At 38.6% G+C, this 16,977-nt stretch overlaps 1 protein-coding gene and 1 pseudogene across 2 annotated transcripts in view; one reads left to right on the top strand and one right to left on the bottom strand.

The window, feature by feature from the left end:
- Positions 1–16,977, top strand: part of Znf286a (zinc finger protein 286A) — a 50,847-nt gene that overhangs the window by 23,737 nt on the left and 10,133 nt on the right. The window contains exons 1-3 of one of the 2 annotated variants that reach the window (XM_027956000.2): positions 4,893–4,974; positions 13,698–13,784; positions 15,700–15,765. The exons of the other annotated variant lie outside the window; for it this stretch is intronic. Of the exons in view, the coding sequence (XP_027811801.2) occupies positions 13,752–13,784; positions 15,700–15,765 (99 nt within the window). The 5' untranslated portion in view covers positions 4,893–4,974; positions 13,698–13,751. Of the gene's footprint in view, positions 1–4,892; positions 4,975–13,697; positions 13,785–15,699; positions 15,766–16,977 lie in introns of those variants that run through there. 2 annotated transcript variants of the gene reach the window in all.
- On the bottom strand, positions 3,810–4,447 carry LOC114108392 (large ribosomal subunit protein eL6 pseudogene; annotated as a pseudogene).

The raw sequence follows: 16,977 nt of genomic DNA, 5'->3' as shown, positions 1-16,977 counted from the left end.
TAAGGGGATAGTTACAGAATAAGTGAGGGTTAAGAGACATTATAAACAAACAAACCTAAAGTGTGAACTTTGTTAGGATCCTAATTTGAATAACCAGCTGCAAAATGATAGTTCTGAGACCATCAAGAAGAGTTAACTAGATATTAATAGTATTAATAATTATTGGGGGGCTGGGATTGTGGCTCAGAGGTAGAGTGCCCTCCTAGTATGTGTGAGGCATTGGGTTGGATCCTCAGCACCACATAAAAATAAAATAAAGATATTGTGTCCACCTATAACTAAAAAATAAATATTAAAAAAATAAAAACAATTATTGGGGCTGTGGTTATAGCTCAGTGGTAGAGTGCTTTCCTAGCATATGTAAGGCACTGGGTTCAATCCTTAGCACCACATAAAAATAAATGTGCCAAGATCATTGTATTGTCATGAGCAACTAATAAATAAATAAATAAATAAATGTTGCCCCACTTCTTTCTGGCCTCCATATCTTCTGATAAGAAATCCACTGTAATTCACAAATTTGGTGTTCTTAACCAAGACAAGACAAAATTATTAAATAGTTTTGCCGGCCACAACTTGAAAACAGGTCTCACTGGGCTAAAATCAAAATGTTCAAAGGAACGTGTTTTCTGTGGGCTCAAGGGAACCTTAGCTTATGGCCCCTTACTCCTTGTCCAAAGCTAGAAATTCTGCATCTCTCTCTTCCTTCCTTCTGTTGTCACATCTCTCACAGCCAGGAAAATTTTTTTCATCTTAAAAGGCCATGGTGACTATATTGAGCCCACCTGGAACAACTAGTATGATCTCTCCAATTCAAAATCATATCTCTGAAAAGTACCTGTGTCATATAAGGTACCATAATTATGGGTTCTGGGGATCAGAATGTGGACATCCTGAAAGGACATTATTCTACCTGCCACAGCTAGCAATGAATTTTCTCAAGTTTCTTTGACTGAAACATTCTTAATTGCACCTCAACTTTTTTTTTTTTTTGAGGCAACTGGAAAGTTCTTTGCTGTGAAAATTACACAATATAAATTGTTAGATTAAAAAGAATCTCGATTTTTAGGAAAAAAATTATCTTAATTTTCAAAAATCCCTCATTCTTAAACTCAATTCAATTCAGTGAAAATCAGGACAAGCAGTATTTCAGTGAAACTGGGAAGAATTTAAAACTCAGGTATGTTTTCTGCCAGGTATGCCATCTATATAATTTTTGTATAAAACCAAATTTTTACTCTTTTTTAGTTTCTTTCCTGATGTTCAATGTTTCCCTTTTTTTAAAAAAAAATCACATATTTTCCATTTCAAGAACTTCTATTAACCATGCTTTTAGAGTAGTTCTGCTGGTAACAAAATTGTGTTAGTTGCCTTTCATCAGAAAATGTCTTGACCTCCCTGTCATTTCTGAAGAACATTTTCACTTGATTCTGAGTTGACTTAATTTTCTTCAGCATTTGTAAAATGTTATTCCACTTACTTCTCACCTCCATGGTTTCTCATGGAAACCCCGCTGCCATTTGAATTTATTTTCTGTTACTTGTATGGTGATGTTTCAATCTTACTGCTTTCAGAACATCTTTCTTTTTCCAATTTTCTTTTTCTTTTTTTTTTTGTCTTTAGTTTTCAGGAGTTTATTATCTTTCTTAGCCTGGATATCTTTGTGTTTTCCCTCCTGGGCATCTTGTTAATTCTTGAATCTGTAGATTCATCTTTTTGCCAAATTTAGCAACATCTTGTGTATTAAGGTATTGTAGATCTTCTTTATTTCTTGTATTTTAGGATTCTTCCTTTGACACCAGAGAAGGGGTAAGAAGGTCTCCAACTGGCTATTGCTGTTGTGGGTGGAAGTCCACATTTTACACCCAACCTCTGTTTAGACATACCTGAGGAGTGAGAGATTCTTGTTAGTGGTGGGCAGGGGTTGCATTTCAGGCTCTCCACTAGGCCACCACTGATAACACATTGGCTGGGTGGGAAGGAGAACCTTATACTGTTTCCCGGATGGCCTCAACTGACAGTGTGTGGGGAGGTTCAATATTACCAAGTGTGAATGAAAATCCTAGCTCCCCACACTGCCTCTTCTGTATTCACCCTTGCAGGAGCAATGAGGGCACTTATTAAGGTTAAGTGAGGTTGGAAGTCTGGGTTCCCCACCCAGTCTTTGCTGATGAGAATGTAGTGGGACCACAGTTATGGTTTTGGTTGTGAGATATCCCCCAAAAGCTCACGTGTGAAACGATGCAAGAAGGTTCAGAGCAGAAATGATTGGGTTTTAAGAGTCTTAACCCATCCAGTGAATTAATCTCCTGGTAGGGATTAACTGAGTGGTAACTGAAGTGGTAAGGAATGGCTAGAGGAGGTGGGAATTGGGGCTTGGATTTGGGTTATATATTTATATTTGCCAAGTGGAGATCTCTCTCTCTCTCTCTCTCTGGTTTCTGATCGCCATGTGAGCTGCTTCCCTCTTTCAAATTCTTCCACCATGATATTGTGCCTCACCTTGACCCCCCAAGGAGTGGGGCCAGCCTTCTCTGGAATAAGACCTCTGAAACTGTGAGCCCTCAAATAAAATTTTCCTCCTTTGTAATTGTGCTGGTTGGGTGCTTTAAAGACAGTGGCAAAAACAACCACTGACTAAAACAACCACCATTTTTGTCTGTGGTATTTGGTTGCAGCAGAGTGGGTATTGTCTTAAAGGTTTTCTATCATGTGATATTGCCCTTTTCTCAGTCCTTTCACTAGAGAAAGCAGGTCTTTCTTTCTTCCTTCCTTCTTTTTCTTTTTTTCTTTCTTTATTCTTTTTTTTCTTTGCCAGAACCCATTGACAATTCAGGTTGCCAGTTTTTTTCAGGATCAGGCCAGGAGATATAATGAAAACACAAAAAAACCAGGAAACTCCCACCATGTTTTTCCTGTGCTTACAAGATCCCTAGCTGGACTGCCTTCTGTTCAACTTATCTTTGTTTTGTATATATGAAGAGCTTTAAGTTGTACTAAGTAGGGAGGGGTGTGTGTTTACTCCATCTATTCCACTATAAGGTCACCTTTATTTATGAAAAATATTTTGATGGGTATACATTTCCAGGCTGACAGTTTTCTTTCAGTGTTTTAAATGTGTTTTTCACTGTCTCCTGATAGATTTTTTTTAACAAGGAATATCTTTGTTCATTTTTCCATCTTTTTCCTCTGTTTTTTTTGTGCGGTTTTTATTAGTATGTCTTAAATTTCACTAATTTTTTCTTTTGCAATATCTCAATTGCTTTAAATTCAGTCTAATTTAAGTTTTGATGTTGTACTTGTGATGTCCAGAAGTTCAATTTTCCACTTGCATTTCTCCTTTGATAATTTCTATAAAGATATCCACAGGATCCTTTTTTCTTTGAACTCATGCAGAATCCAGTGTTTTTTTTTGTTTTGTTTTTTTGGTTTTTTTTTTGTGTGTGCTAGGTTCAGTTTTACTGAGATTCACATTTCCCTGAAGATCCTCTTCTGGAAGGGCTGACCATGCTTAGGCATTGTACACAAGGCAGCAGAAAGAGGTCTTATGGAATCCAACACACACAGGAGAGGAATGGATTAGAGAGGAAATAGTGCCATTATTGAGGAAGCAGCTGTGGTGTCCTTAAGGATTCTGTTTGACCATCCATGGAGAATATGGTTTTGGACATTGAAGTCATGGAAATGGGGCAGGGGAAATCATGACTTATTATTACTATCATTATTATTTAGATGAACTGAAAAAGGAAACTATGATTCAAAGACCCCAAATGATTGTTGTTGTTTTTTTTAATGTATTAGTTATTTAATTAGGTTCTTGGTAAGAAATTTAGAATACCAGTTTGTGAGGATAAAACGGAGCCCTGGAGCTGAGGGATAGCTTTGATTTGGGGTAAAATTTGTGAGGCCACAGCTTTCTGATCAAACTTGCACTGCTCTATGATCTCGTATTTCTCTTTCTCTGTGTTGAAGATTTCACCTTCCTGGTGTCTGGACTTCTTCAACTGCTTCTTCTTGAAATAAGCATCAGTGAGGTGTTTTGGGATTTTCACATTGCTGATATCAATCTTTGCGGAGGGAGTGGTAACAAATATCTGGTGTGTTCCACGCAGAGGAACTCGATTGAGGGAAAGAGGTCCTGTCACAAGTAGCAAGCCACTGCTCAGCTGCTTCAGAAAAACCACTCTCTGTGGCGTCCAGTGAGGATGATCAGGATGGTCCCAGGAGTGATGCTGGCTCGCAGCTTTCTCACGTGCTGACTGAAAGGTTTCTTGCCGTGGCTAAACAGCTTTCGCAGCACATCTTCAGTCAGGTAGTATCTAGGCATTTTGCGAAGCTTAACCACCCTGGTACCTCCATTCTTGTCACCACCGACTGGTTTTGCAACAGTAGCAAGAAACTTCTTCTCAACCTTGGATTTAGCAGCTGAGTATTCCCTCTTGTACATGTCCTCAAAGACCCCAAATTATAATGAGGGCATTATCGATTTTTTTTTTTTTTCTGGTCAAGAACTTGAATGGAAAAAGAGCAAAAGCTTGGACAGAAATCTATCAACTCTACAGGCGCCTGAGGTTTTGAACTAAGTTTATAGGATGACTTGTTCTATGGCCAGGGTCCTGTCAGCAGCCTGTGTTAGTAATGCCTAGTACTAGCGCTTATTACACTCATGGTCCCTCAACATATGTGTTCTCAACCTGATCGAGTTTTTTTTTTTTTTTTTTTTTTTTTTTTTTTGGGTCACCCAGAGCATCAGTAAACAAATCCTTCATAAATTTCTAAAAGCAGACAAAGGGGGCGGGAGGGTACCGGGCACTGCTCCGGCGCTGAGGATTCTGGGCACTGTAGTTCCAGCGTCCAGGCTGCGCAGGCGCACTGGCCTTCCTGGAGGCCGACCCAGTCGAGCGGGCGCCATTGCTGGACGCGTTCCCACCTTGCTCTGCGAGCGCCCTCAGTTGTGCTCAGTGCGGCCGCCAGGTACTCACTGCCCGGGGCGTCAGGCCCCGACTACCCCCGCCCCTCCCCTGGCGCTTGGGTCCCGGCAGCGTCCGGGGCGTGGCTGCTTCCTCCCCTGCCCCAGACTGGGCCCTCCCACCCCGCCGAGAGACTTTCGGGGCTGGGCCTCCTGCCCGGGGGTGGGCCCGGTCTCCACCCGGCCCTATCGTAGGGCTGTCCGCAGGAACAACTGTCTCTTCGCCGGTCCGACTCGGGGAACGTTCCTCGCGGACTTGGCAGGGCCTCGCCACAAGGGGTTAGGATCCCCCGCGCAGGGCCCGCGCTGCAGTTCCACGAGGATGACCGGCCCCTGCCCGGGCCAAACGGTCTTCCCAGGCCTGCATCTTTGCTTCTGTGAGGAGCGGGACCCCGGAATGGCCGAGAAGGGCAGTTAAGGAAACAGGGCGAGATGGGTCAGAGGACGTCCGCCCCGGCTTCCGAACTGCCCGAGATGGAGCAGGGTTTCACATTGGTGACCTGTGTTATGCTCGACAGTTAACCGTGGCAGCTTTTCTTTCCGGGCGTATGCTTTTGGGAAATGCTGGACTAGTCGGGGACGCTGAAGTTCTCAGCAAGAACGTGGACACTGCATTATTATTATTATTATTATTATTATTATTATTATTATTATTATTATTATTTTGAAAAAATACCTACACTGGCGTAGGAATCACAGCAAGGGAAGTTTCTCCTAAAGTCTCTTAATAATTCTGCAGCGCTTGGGTGCAGTCAAAACAACCAGGAAAAAGAAAATGTGAGGGAAATGATGACTCTGGGGAAATAATAGGTCTAGATAGCTTCTGCATGATGTCAAAAGTACAAACATGTAACGTGGTTATGTTCAAATAACTGATTCATTGTGCTCATTGACTTGCTTATGTCACATTGCTAAGTTAGCCAAATCAAGGTTAAAACCTGAGGTATGGACAGCTACCTTGGGATTTTATTCCATACTTAAATCCCACTTAAATATAGATATGTTATATTGTCTACTTGGAAAGTATAGAAAAATAGGTAAATATTGAGGCCCCACGTATCAGAGGTCTCGGTCTCTCTGTTTTGTTATGTTTTTTTTGTTATGCATATGTTTGCATGATTAAGATAAAGCTGAATATATTCAATCATAAATATCATTTATTCTGATTACAAAAGATGTCTATTTTACAGTTTGGATAAATATACTTTACTAGCATAATTTATGTGACATATGGCAGAGGAGTTGATAAATCTTTACCAATTTAAAAAATAAATAATGGCTCAGATTATTCTTGGTAAAACCACTACTGAAATTGAAAATTTCAATTACTCTTTGTAGGTCTGCTTTAGTGTTTAGAGAAAAAATAATTCATGTTGATTATTTGTCTTAGCTCACTTTTTTCTTTGCAGCCTTGTAAAACTGGGCCTCTTCACTTGGAGATCAGTGAATAGGCTTGTGGGGAACAGTCAATCTTCATGTACCCTGAAATACCATGCAACATCATATATGCATGTGCATTATTCTGAGACAAGGTCAAATTCTCAAATGGATCTGTAACCCCTTCTTCAGAAGTTAAGTTGTACCGGTGTTATGTAGTATAATAAGAAACACCTTGATTGACGCAGAAACTCAGCCCAGCTAACTCCTGCAACACCACACCTTGCCTGTGCTCTAGAGTAAAACATATTGGCCTTGCCTCTTGGTAAAACACATTTTGCTTGGATTTTGAAGTGTGTAAAGAATTTTTAATTTGAGGTTCAGAAATTGGCCTCAAGATAATATTTCTTAAGGTAAGAACCTGAGGTACTTATTAAAAGTGTAGATTTCTGTGCCTATCACATGAAGTAGAGATCCTTATTTGTATCTTGGATGGAACCAAGGAATTTCCTTTTATTTGGGGGTGGGGTACTCAACCACTAAGCCACATCCCCAACTCTATTTTGTATTTTATTTAGAGACAGGGTCTCAGTGAGTTGCTAAGTGCCTCACTTTTGTGAAGTCTGGCTTTGAACTCAAGATCCTCCTGACTCAGCCTCCCGAGTTGCTGGGATTACAGGCATGCGCCACTATGCCAGGCAAGATTTCCTTCTTAATAAGCATCATAAGATTTATCACCCTCTTTATTCTTCTATGTGGGAGTCTTCTGGGAGAAGATTGATAATATTCATTAACTTTCCAAAGGGATCAAAAACCTTAAATCTAGAGAATATTGGTATAGGGGAATACCATTTTGTTGGTAGCCTTGAGACTTTACTATGGGAATCCCCCAGATGACTTTTTTTGTTTTTAACCCTGGGCTTATCTACACACTGCAGTGTTTTTCTTCTGTCAACTTCTTAATTTTTTCTTCATATCAAAAATTTTATTGTGCCTCGTGAAACCCAATATCATGAAGCAGACTACTGTACATTCCTAAGATGTTCAAATATTTTCTGTTTAACTAAACTCTGCTCCTTGATATTTCCCTGATAAATTTAGACTTTTCTTTTATGGATTTCACTATGTTAGAAATTAATTCAGCAGCTTTAACAGAGTCCATATAGTGGTTCCAACAAGAAAGAGCTTATTTCTCATTACAATAATCTGAATTGATAGTTGGCAAGTAGTGATGAAGTGAGTGGGAGTAGGCAACTCTGATTTTTAGATCATCTAGTAACCCAGGTTCCTTTTTGCTCCAGATTGTCCAGGGGGCATTGTCCTTTCTGTGATAGAAGCTGGTTCATTCTTTTAGTGTCACCAGTGGATAAAGGAAAGTAAGAAGTGGAAGGCAAGCAGCTCCCTTTTAAAGATGTGACCTGAAAGTTGAATGCATCTTTTATTCAGATCCCTTTTGCCATAATTTATTGACATCCACACCTGGCTCAAGGGAGGCTGGGAAATGTCTTTAGCTGGGTAGCTTGTTGCTACCTAAGAGTTCCAGTTTTTGCCAGGTTGAAAGGTGGACTGGATGTTGCCACGCAACTAGCCATCTTTGCTGCATTTTCTGTATTGGCTACTTAAGGTTCTTGCCCCTTGTAATATCTGAAATAAAGGACTTAACTCAGAAGTAGTTAGTTTTAAGGATGGCCTCAGCCAATTAATATCTCCTAATAGCTTTTGAAAATCATTAAGGGTATGTAACTCCTTAACTCTTATCTGAAGATTTTGAGGATGGATTGTACGTCCTTGAATTATCTGACCTAGATATTGAAAAGGAGGTGCCTTTTGAATTTTTTGAGGAGCAATGCATAAACCCATTGCTGTAAGTGAAGTCTCTGAGTAAAAATTTCTGAAAGTACCTCTGGATTAGCATGAGCCAATAATATATCATCCATAAAATGAATAATATACGCATCAGGAAAGCTATTTCTTATGGGATCTATCGCCTGGTCAACATATTTTTGGCACAGGGTAGGACTATTACGCATTCCCTGGGGAAGTACTTTCCAGCAATATCTTTTAACAGGTTCCTTAAAATTAATTGCTGGGACAGTGAAAGCAAATCTTTCACAATCTCCAGGATGTAACCTTATAGAGAAAAAACAGTCTTTTAAATCTATTACCATCAAGCTATAGTCTAAAGGGATGGCTGTGGGGGAGGGAAGTCCTGGCTGTAATGATCCCATAGGCCGAATTGCATGATTTATTGCCCTTAAATCCTGTAGCAATCTCCAATTTCCTGACTTTTTTCTTAATAACAAAAATAGGTGTGTTCCAAGGACTAAGTGTTGGTTCTATGTGACCAGCCTGAAGTTGTTCCTCAACTAACCTATGAATTATTTTAAGTTTTTCCCCTGAGATGGGCCACTGAGAAATCCATATAGGCTCCTCTGTGAGCCAGGTGATTTTTTCAGCTGTCTTAGGGATCGGGGAAGTACTCAGGGCCCCTAGTAAAAATTTTGGCTTGGAGCATTTACTAATCTTTGTCGTGGAGACTGGTTTGTAAATAGATACTCTTCCTGAAGGGTCTCTTTATCATCTCCAGGAAAATAGATACTCTTCCTGAAGGGTCTCCTTATTATCTCCAGGAAAATACCTCTGATTAACTTCCTCAACTGACCTTATAGAATTTGGAGTAACTAATAACAATCCCATTTTGGCTAAAATATCCCTTCCCCATAGGTTAGCTGGTAAAGACTCTAACACATAAGGCTTAAATACTCCACTGTTCCCATTGGAATCTTCCCAACGGAGATAGTTGGCACTTTGAGCGGGCTGTGAAATCTGTCCTATTCCCTCTAGGTTAGCTGGTGCTACATGTAAGGGCCAATTCCTAGGCCAGAATCTACTAGAAAGGACAGAGATATCAGCTCCTGTGTCTACGATTCCTAGGAACTTTTTATTATTAATTTTAAATTCTAATAAAGGGCATTCTTGTCGCACTAACTGAGACCAGTACACTCTGTCCGGCGGTTTAGAAACTGAATTTACTGGTGGGTGTTTTTCTGAATTACAGGGCAATAAAATCAATTGGGCAAATGTATCCTTTGGAGTGAGCCTTAGGGCATAATTGGACCTTACAGTAACATTTAATTGTCCTTTAAAATTTGAATCTATCACACCAGGTATCACCTCAATAACTCCCTTTAAATTATTACGTCCCCAAATTAAACCTATAGTATTATCAGGAAGCGGCCCGAAAATCCCAGTAGGGATTTGTTTTGGCCCTGATTCAGGATTCAATTCAACTGTCCTTGAAGGTTCTAAGAAAACTGTCTGCGATCTACATTCCGGTAAAAATCGCAGGCTGTCCTGGTCGGCGCCAGTGATGTCACACTGTGTGACCTCTCCTCGAATCCCCCGTATTGTTGCTCAGCTGGGGAGGGGCCGACCGGAAGTTTTTTGTCTTCCCGATAGGAGGAAATGACGGCAAGAAGGCAGCACGCCATCTTGATCCGCCACGTGGGGTTCAGTCCTGCAATATCTATTATCACCAGTAGATGGAGCCCTGAACTTAAAATTGTGCATGCAACATTCGTGCGCAAAATGGTTACTTTTCCCGCAAACGTAGCATCTCCCGCGGGGCTTTCGTTCTAATTTTTGTGGCCTTAATGTTTCCTTTAGTGCCGCAGCTAGGGCTACAGTCTGTAAATGAGTAGAGTCTATCTCAGAACATAAGCGGATAAACTCAGAAATTGTCCCTTTTTTACGGTGTGGCCCAAGAACGTCCTGACAATACTTATTCGCATTTTCAAATGCAAATTGCTTAACAATAAACTCACAGGCCCCCGGGTCCCCGATCGACCTGTTTGCGGCCTGGTACAATCGGGCTACGAAATCTGAGTACGGTTCACTTGCACCCTGCCTGATTTTGGTAAGAACTAAATTGGATTGGTCTTTAGAGATAATCTGCTTCCAGGCACATTTCGCACAATCAGTTATTTGATTGTATACTACAAATTCATAATTTAACTGTCTTTCTAAATCAGCAAATTCACCTGTTCCTAAAAACATTTCTACCGGCGTCTCTAAATTCTGTCTTCTATTCCTTTCTGCCTGTTCAGTACAAAAATCAGTCCAATAACTATGCCAAAGTAAGAAATCTCCTCCACTCAACCAAGATCTAGCTAAAGAAATCCAATCACTAGGAGGAAGGGGCTGTGAGCAAATATTTTCTATCAGGCTCTGTACAAAAGGCGAATTCGGACCATATGTCTCACATGCACTTTTTAGTTCCTTAATGGTTTTAAATGGGATTACAGCATGAACTCTAACTCTCTGATCTTGCTCATTAACTTGCTCAAAAACTGGAAAAAGTTGAAAACCGCTAGTATCTTCCCCAGCTTCCTGTGCTTTCTTAATATCTTGCTGGAACGGGGTAAGACAAGTCATTGTTAATTCAGAGTACCTGTTAAATTTTGTCCTTTTAGCAGGTAATGGCCGAATTCGAATAGCCTGGGCAGGCAGTGTTAAACGCAGCCTGTTAAAATTTCTCTGTAAGTCCTGAATTTCAACGTCTGATTCTTCTCCCTCCGACTGCGAGTCGTGGGTAGACTCTGCGCTGTCGCCATTTTGAAATTGGGCTTCTAAGCCACGTGGCGGAGAAGAACTCTGTGCCCCTCTAAGAATCTCTTCTGGATTTTCCTCCCCAAGAAGATCCTCTACCTCTTCCGGAGGACTTTCTAGGACTGTGGAGGTTTCTCCTCTATGACCTTCCTCTCTATAATCTCCCTGTGGGCTAGCCTGATCCTGCAAGTTTAAAGTCACATTCTTAACCTTTGGTTTAGCCCCTAGAGCCTTTGTTTTTAAATGGCTCAAGGGAAAGGGAATTAACTTAGCCTCAGGCGGATTTTCCATTTGAATAGACCTAATAGCTCTTTGAATGCCTTTTAATAGATCTACAGGGGGCCACGAACTCTGGCCCATATATTCAAAAAGACAAACTTCCAGAGCCGTCCAAGTTTTCTGAATATTTTCTATGCCTCCAGGTAATTCATTAGAAAGACAAACTTTTTGTAACTTCCTTCCTAGTTTCTCCCAAGTAAGTAAATTTGGAGACTCTTGTTCACAAAACCAAGGACAATATTCGCCTACAATCTTTAAGAATTGTAATAACTGAGTTTTCTTTATCTGTTTTCCTTTCTGATTAATTATACTGTCTAAAATAGATACATTTCCTTATCCGTAGAAGTTGAATTTCCCATTTTAATTAATTTAACGTCTCTTTCCTTCAATATCTCCAGGTACTTTTGTGACTCTAAATTGTCACCACTTCCTTTATCTTTATCTTTATAGCGCGCTCCCACTCAATCTAGCTAATCTAGAATGCCCCCCTCGTGGGCTCCAAATTCCACCATGCGACCAGCGCACTGGTTTCATTAAAGAGGTTCTTGGCATAAAAGTTAACTAGTGAGATCAAAATAAACACACAGACTCAGTTACCTTTTTCTATGACCAGGTCCGAGACAGCTCCCCCTCTGGCTCTTACCTCGAACCACCCTGTAGGGCAGCAAGGATTACTCAGGGCTAGCAGGAGAGAGAGAGAGGGAGCACACCAGGGAGTAGCCTTTTATTGGGGAACAAGAAATTCAGGGGAGAATTCCATCCAGTGAAGGTTGAGGGCGGCCGCACTCCAAGGTCAGGGTCAGTGATTGGCCCCCCGGGTCAGTGGTCAGTCACACCCCCACACGGGCAGGCTCTCGCACCAGGAGGGGGTCGGGAAAGCTCCGACACAGTTTAGCCAGAGCGCCTCAGACCCAAACCGGGAGTTGCCCAGTCACGTGTGAGAATGGCTCCCCACACTTGCCCTTTCTGTTTTAAGAAATTTTTGAAAAGAAATTTGGAAAATTTTATTTTTACTGGTAAACAATTTAAAGTGCTTGCTATAACTACTTTCCCGTTTCTATTTTTGGTTTATTGACTTTGTTTTTTGACTTCCTTTGACCAACCAGTGACATATATTTTATTGCTTAGAGAATTAGCTACTGGCTTTTTCAGATGTTTGTTTTCTTATTCATTAGTTTCTTCTTTTAATATTTCTTCCTCTTTATTGCTTATTTGTTATTGATCTTCTTTAGTTGGATGCTTACTCTGTTCATTCTTTTTAAAAATTTTATTGGAAATATTTAGGGCCATGAATTGAATCTCTTTATAACTTTGGCAGATATCTGGCATATTTCATCTTTAATACCCTCATTTTGCTAACTCACCAGCAATGACATTTTTTCATTGTTTCTACTAAGGTGCTACTTTTAATTTCCAAGTGACAAGTTTTTCCACTTCAGACTTTCATTTATATTTGTAATTCTACTGTACCATGGTTAGAGAATGTATTCTATTGAGTTTCTTCTAAAAGTGGGAAAGCAGAATCAGTGCCAGGCACACCTAAATAAGGCCTCTGCCCCGTTATTTCTCCACAGTGTAAAATCTTTACTAGGCAAAAATTTTTCCCAGTGTAAAAGTACTATTGCTTAATGCTTTTTATATTGAATTAAACACTCTCTTCCATTATCATTATTCCTGTTTCCTTTTCATTTGAGTTTGCCTGATATAGAAAGGACAGATAAAATTTATTTGAATATGAGATTGAGAGGGGCAAGTCAAAGTTTTTAATATTTAAATTTTGAAGTTATACTACACTCTTTACATGACTCTGAGGTCTCTGCAAATTTTAGCAAATTGACTCTTCCAGAAAAGGTCAGAAAAAGAGATTCTTAAAATATTTCATTGTTAAAATGAGTAGGTGATTGGTGCAAAGAATGATTGCACTGTTTTTTTGTGATTTTACAGTGCAAGTTGATTTAGTAGAAAAATGTGGGTTTGGGAATTAAATCAATTTGGAGTCATGTATCTATATGACCTTGCATATGTAGTTTGTATTTTCTAGGCCTCAGTTTCCTCATCTATGAAATAAATATATATATATACATACATACATATATACATACATACATATATACATACATATGTATGTATGTTTTATATATATATATATATATACACACATACATACATATGTATATATGTTTTATATATATATATATATACACATACATACACACACACACACACACACACACACGCTATGGGTTTGATGTGAAGATTTAAAGTTCCTTGTACAATATTTGGTCTGCTAGCTATGACTGCACTCAATAGTATTAAGATCTCAAGATCTTTGTCCTTTGTGGATTGTGGGGGTTGCTCTCCTATGCCCTTAAGGTTATCATGCTCACTATGTTAGAATTCCAAGTCAGTGAATCTGAAATACCCAAGGCAGACTTGGTTTTCATAGCTTATTTCTGTTCCTCAGATGTCTTTGTGGGACTCTCCTCTTTCAAGAGAGGGGTACTGAGAAGCAGAGATTATGACTGCTGTGGTTTTTGCAGTTGGACCTTTGGTAAGTCATTCTCCTCCATTTCTGATTGCTCTGTTGTTTTCAGAGCTTGTCTGTTTTCTAAATCACATACTTTTCTTACTTACGCTCTTTATAGGAAGAGAACCAAACTGTATGACCCATTAAAATTGGGTCAATCTTAGCAAAAGTTATAATCTTTAAAAGGATTCATTATACTTATTGAACCAAATTTAAGGACATTGGGCCTTTCCAAAAATATTTGGGCTATGTTTAGATATGATAACTAGTCTTGGCAGTTCACTTTTGAGGTTAAATTTGTACTGTTCCCAGAAAATTTCACGTATTTATGGAGTAGTATAACAGAATATTTTTCAATTGGGGAAATTTTGGGAAACAAAATATGTGGACACACACACTTGAGTCATGTGTCCACTCTCAGTGATCTCCCACTTTCTACCCATAAAGAAGTAGTCAACCAGAGAAAAGGTATGTAAGACACAGTGGTTGGCTATAAAGAGTTCACAGTCTCACTGAGGGTATAGCATTAAAAAAAAGTGGTTATGTAATTTGGGTGAATGATTGTTGTGTAGCAATATGATAAAAGACGAGTGCTATACAAGTAAAGAAATGAAGTATTAGTGTTATCTAAATTGGCCGTGGAAACTTATGAGGATAATTAGATTTAAGCTTGTACCGAATTACAAGTATTTGTATTAAATAGTTGTAAAGTATTCATGAGGATTCAGGTGAGAAGGGTATTTAAGGGCAAGACTCTGATGCAAAGAACAGTGGGTGAAATAGTGATTCAAGTTGAAAAGTTGAAAAAGTTAGGGCCAGAGATGAGATATTTAAGCTGAGTTTTTAAATGTGTCCCTGAAGACATTTAAATGTGTGTGTGTGTGTGTGTGTGTGTGTGTGTGTGTGTGCTTAAGTGTGTTTAGGTTGGGTATTAATATGATAAAAACTAGTTGAGCAATGACTTTCTGAAGTAAGAGATTCAGAAGAAAGGTAGTACAACAAATATAATTTATTATAATAATGGTTGTTTATTCTTTCTAGCCAGACTATATAACATGTAAACAATACTTAAAAGATGCCTTTGGAAATATAAATTAAAACAAAATGTTTCACTTGATCAGTAGGTCCATTTGTATTTGTGTAGTAATAGATTATGGCCTGATCATACCCATCCATATTACCAGGGTTGAAATTCACATCATCACAGCTTTTTAAAAGCTGAATGTTTATGGATTTTTTGGATAAGAACTTGAGAGAAGGTAACTATGATAGCTTTTTTCCCAATAAAACTTAAGCAGATATTTTTATTACCCATAATTTTTAAAAATGACACAAAACTCTAAAATGATAAATCTAAATAGGTACTACTAGAAGATACAGTAAACTTTAATTTTATTTATAGAAATCACTTCCTTATTGGAATACAGTTTCTAAAGTTTGGAAGAAGACACTATTATGAGAGTTCCCTGGAATATTTCCTGAGTATTCCTGACATGTGCCCCCTTAGACACTGTACTGATATTTCAGTTGTAGAAAACAGATGGTGTTGATAGGTTTTGGAAATTTTCTTGAGCAAGGTAGATACATTCTGAAAAATTGATCTCATCCTCATATGAAAAAAGAGAGGTATGCAGTAGGTAGGTGAAGGCCTTTATTTTAAGTGTGTTTTTGTTTTTGATGGGTTCTTTTTCAGTCCCCTACTTTTAAAAAAACATGGAGTTTTATCTTTCTGGTTTGCATATTTGTCATTGCCTCAAAGAAGATGAAGGAGGATAATGATTGGATATTACTACAGGACCTTAGTTTCAGCCCTGTTTAAAACAGTAAAAGAGGTTGTTCCATACACACCACATCCACAGTGGACTGGGGGTACCTGCTGGGGCTCTGTTCTAGGTCATAGGCAGCCTTTCGCTGAGTGATCTTTCCCGTGTTCCTTCAGAGTTCTGAAGTTACCCAGGCAGATGGAGATCTTCACCTTCTGATGGAAGAAGCAGAGCTGGTGAAGGTAATGGCAGCATCATTTGTAAGGGGCATAAAGAGAAAGTACATTTTACTCCCCCTAATTCTTGACAATCCCAGCTCCTTATAAGTTCATAGCAAATATTTGATAGGTGTTTTAACCCTAGGGGTGGTAGCATCAATGTGATAAATTTCCTTTCTTTGAAGTAGTAGCAGTTTTAAATTTGACAGATGGTCACATCATAATTGCTCATGATAAATTATTCTACCATTAAATAGTCTGATTTTTTTTCTTTTCTAGTAAGACCCAATGTAATGAAAAATATCAAGAATATATTAACATCAGTGGCAGTAGTCTTACAATGATTTTAAATTGGTTTAGATTTTTTTCATATTTGTTAGGCTTACTTACTAATTTGTAAGTATATTAACTACCTGATTTTTCCAGAAAAAGTCAAAATAAGATTTATTATTAAAAAATTATCCAACACTTAGAAATAAGGCAAAGTATGGCCTTTTAGTGTCCTATGAGACCATTGTCTAACAAGCTTAAGGGTCACCTGAGGCAGCAGGAAAAGGCTGCTTTACTTGACTTACTATTTACTATTAATATTCAAACCCTCAAAGTTGTATGTAATCTTGTAGAATATTGAAACGTTCCAAATTATTTCTACCTAGGAGAAAATGTAATCACCAAAGTTATAGTTTTATTGCCCTGTAGGACATTAACTATGTTTTTGTCTAATTTTATAATCTTTATCTATCACTCTCTTTTTCATTGTGTACATACATCTGTTTCTTTTAAACTAGTTTTGTTAACAATTTAACTACATTTTTGATATGTGTTCACTATGCTTTTAGGATAATTATGTTCTTGCTTTTGAAATTTTTACTTTGAAAGTTGGTTCTATCCCAAAAATGTTTCAGTTTTTCTTTTTATTTCTATGATAAGATACATACTGAGACTCAATCTTGTTGTATTTCTGAAATATAACACTGAGCCAATGGATCTTAAACTTGTCCTTTAGCATATAACCGTTTATACTTCAAAAATTGCAGGTAAGATATTCATAGTTTCAGACTTTGGATCTTGAACCTTAGGAAAACACCATCCTTTTTGATATGGTGAACAATTTGTATGTTTTATTTTTCTTCTTCTGATAGAGAGGGGACTCTGGCAGATCAGTTTTGTCTGATTAATTCTGAATTCTTTTTGTAAGTACTGAACCTTGCTTTGTTTAATTTTAAATGAAACCAG

Source organism: Marmota flaviventris, chromosome 17, assembly GCF_047511675.1.
Source record: "Marmota flaviventris isolate mMarFla1 chromosome 17, mMarFla1.hap1, whole genome shotgun sequence".
Classification (NCBI taxonomy): domain Eukaryota; kingdom Metazoa; phylum Chordata; class Mammalia; order Rodentia; family Sciuridae; genus Marmota; species Marmota flaviventris.
The sequence above is the reverse complement of the archived record's forward strand: the minus strand, read 5'-3'. Positions and strand labels throughout refer to the sequence as shown.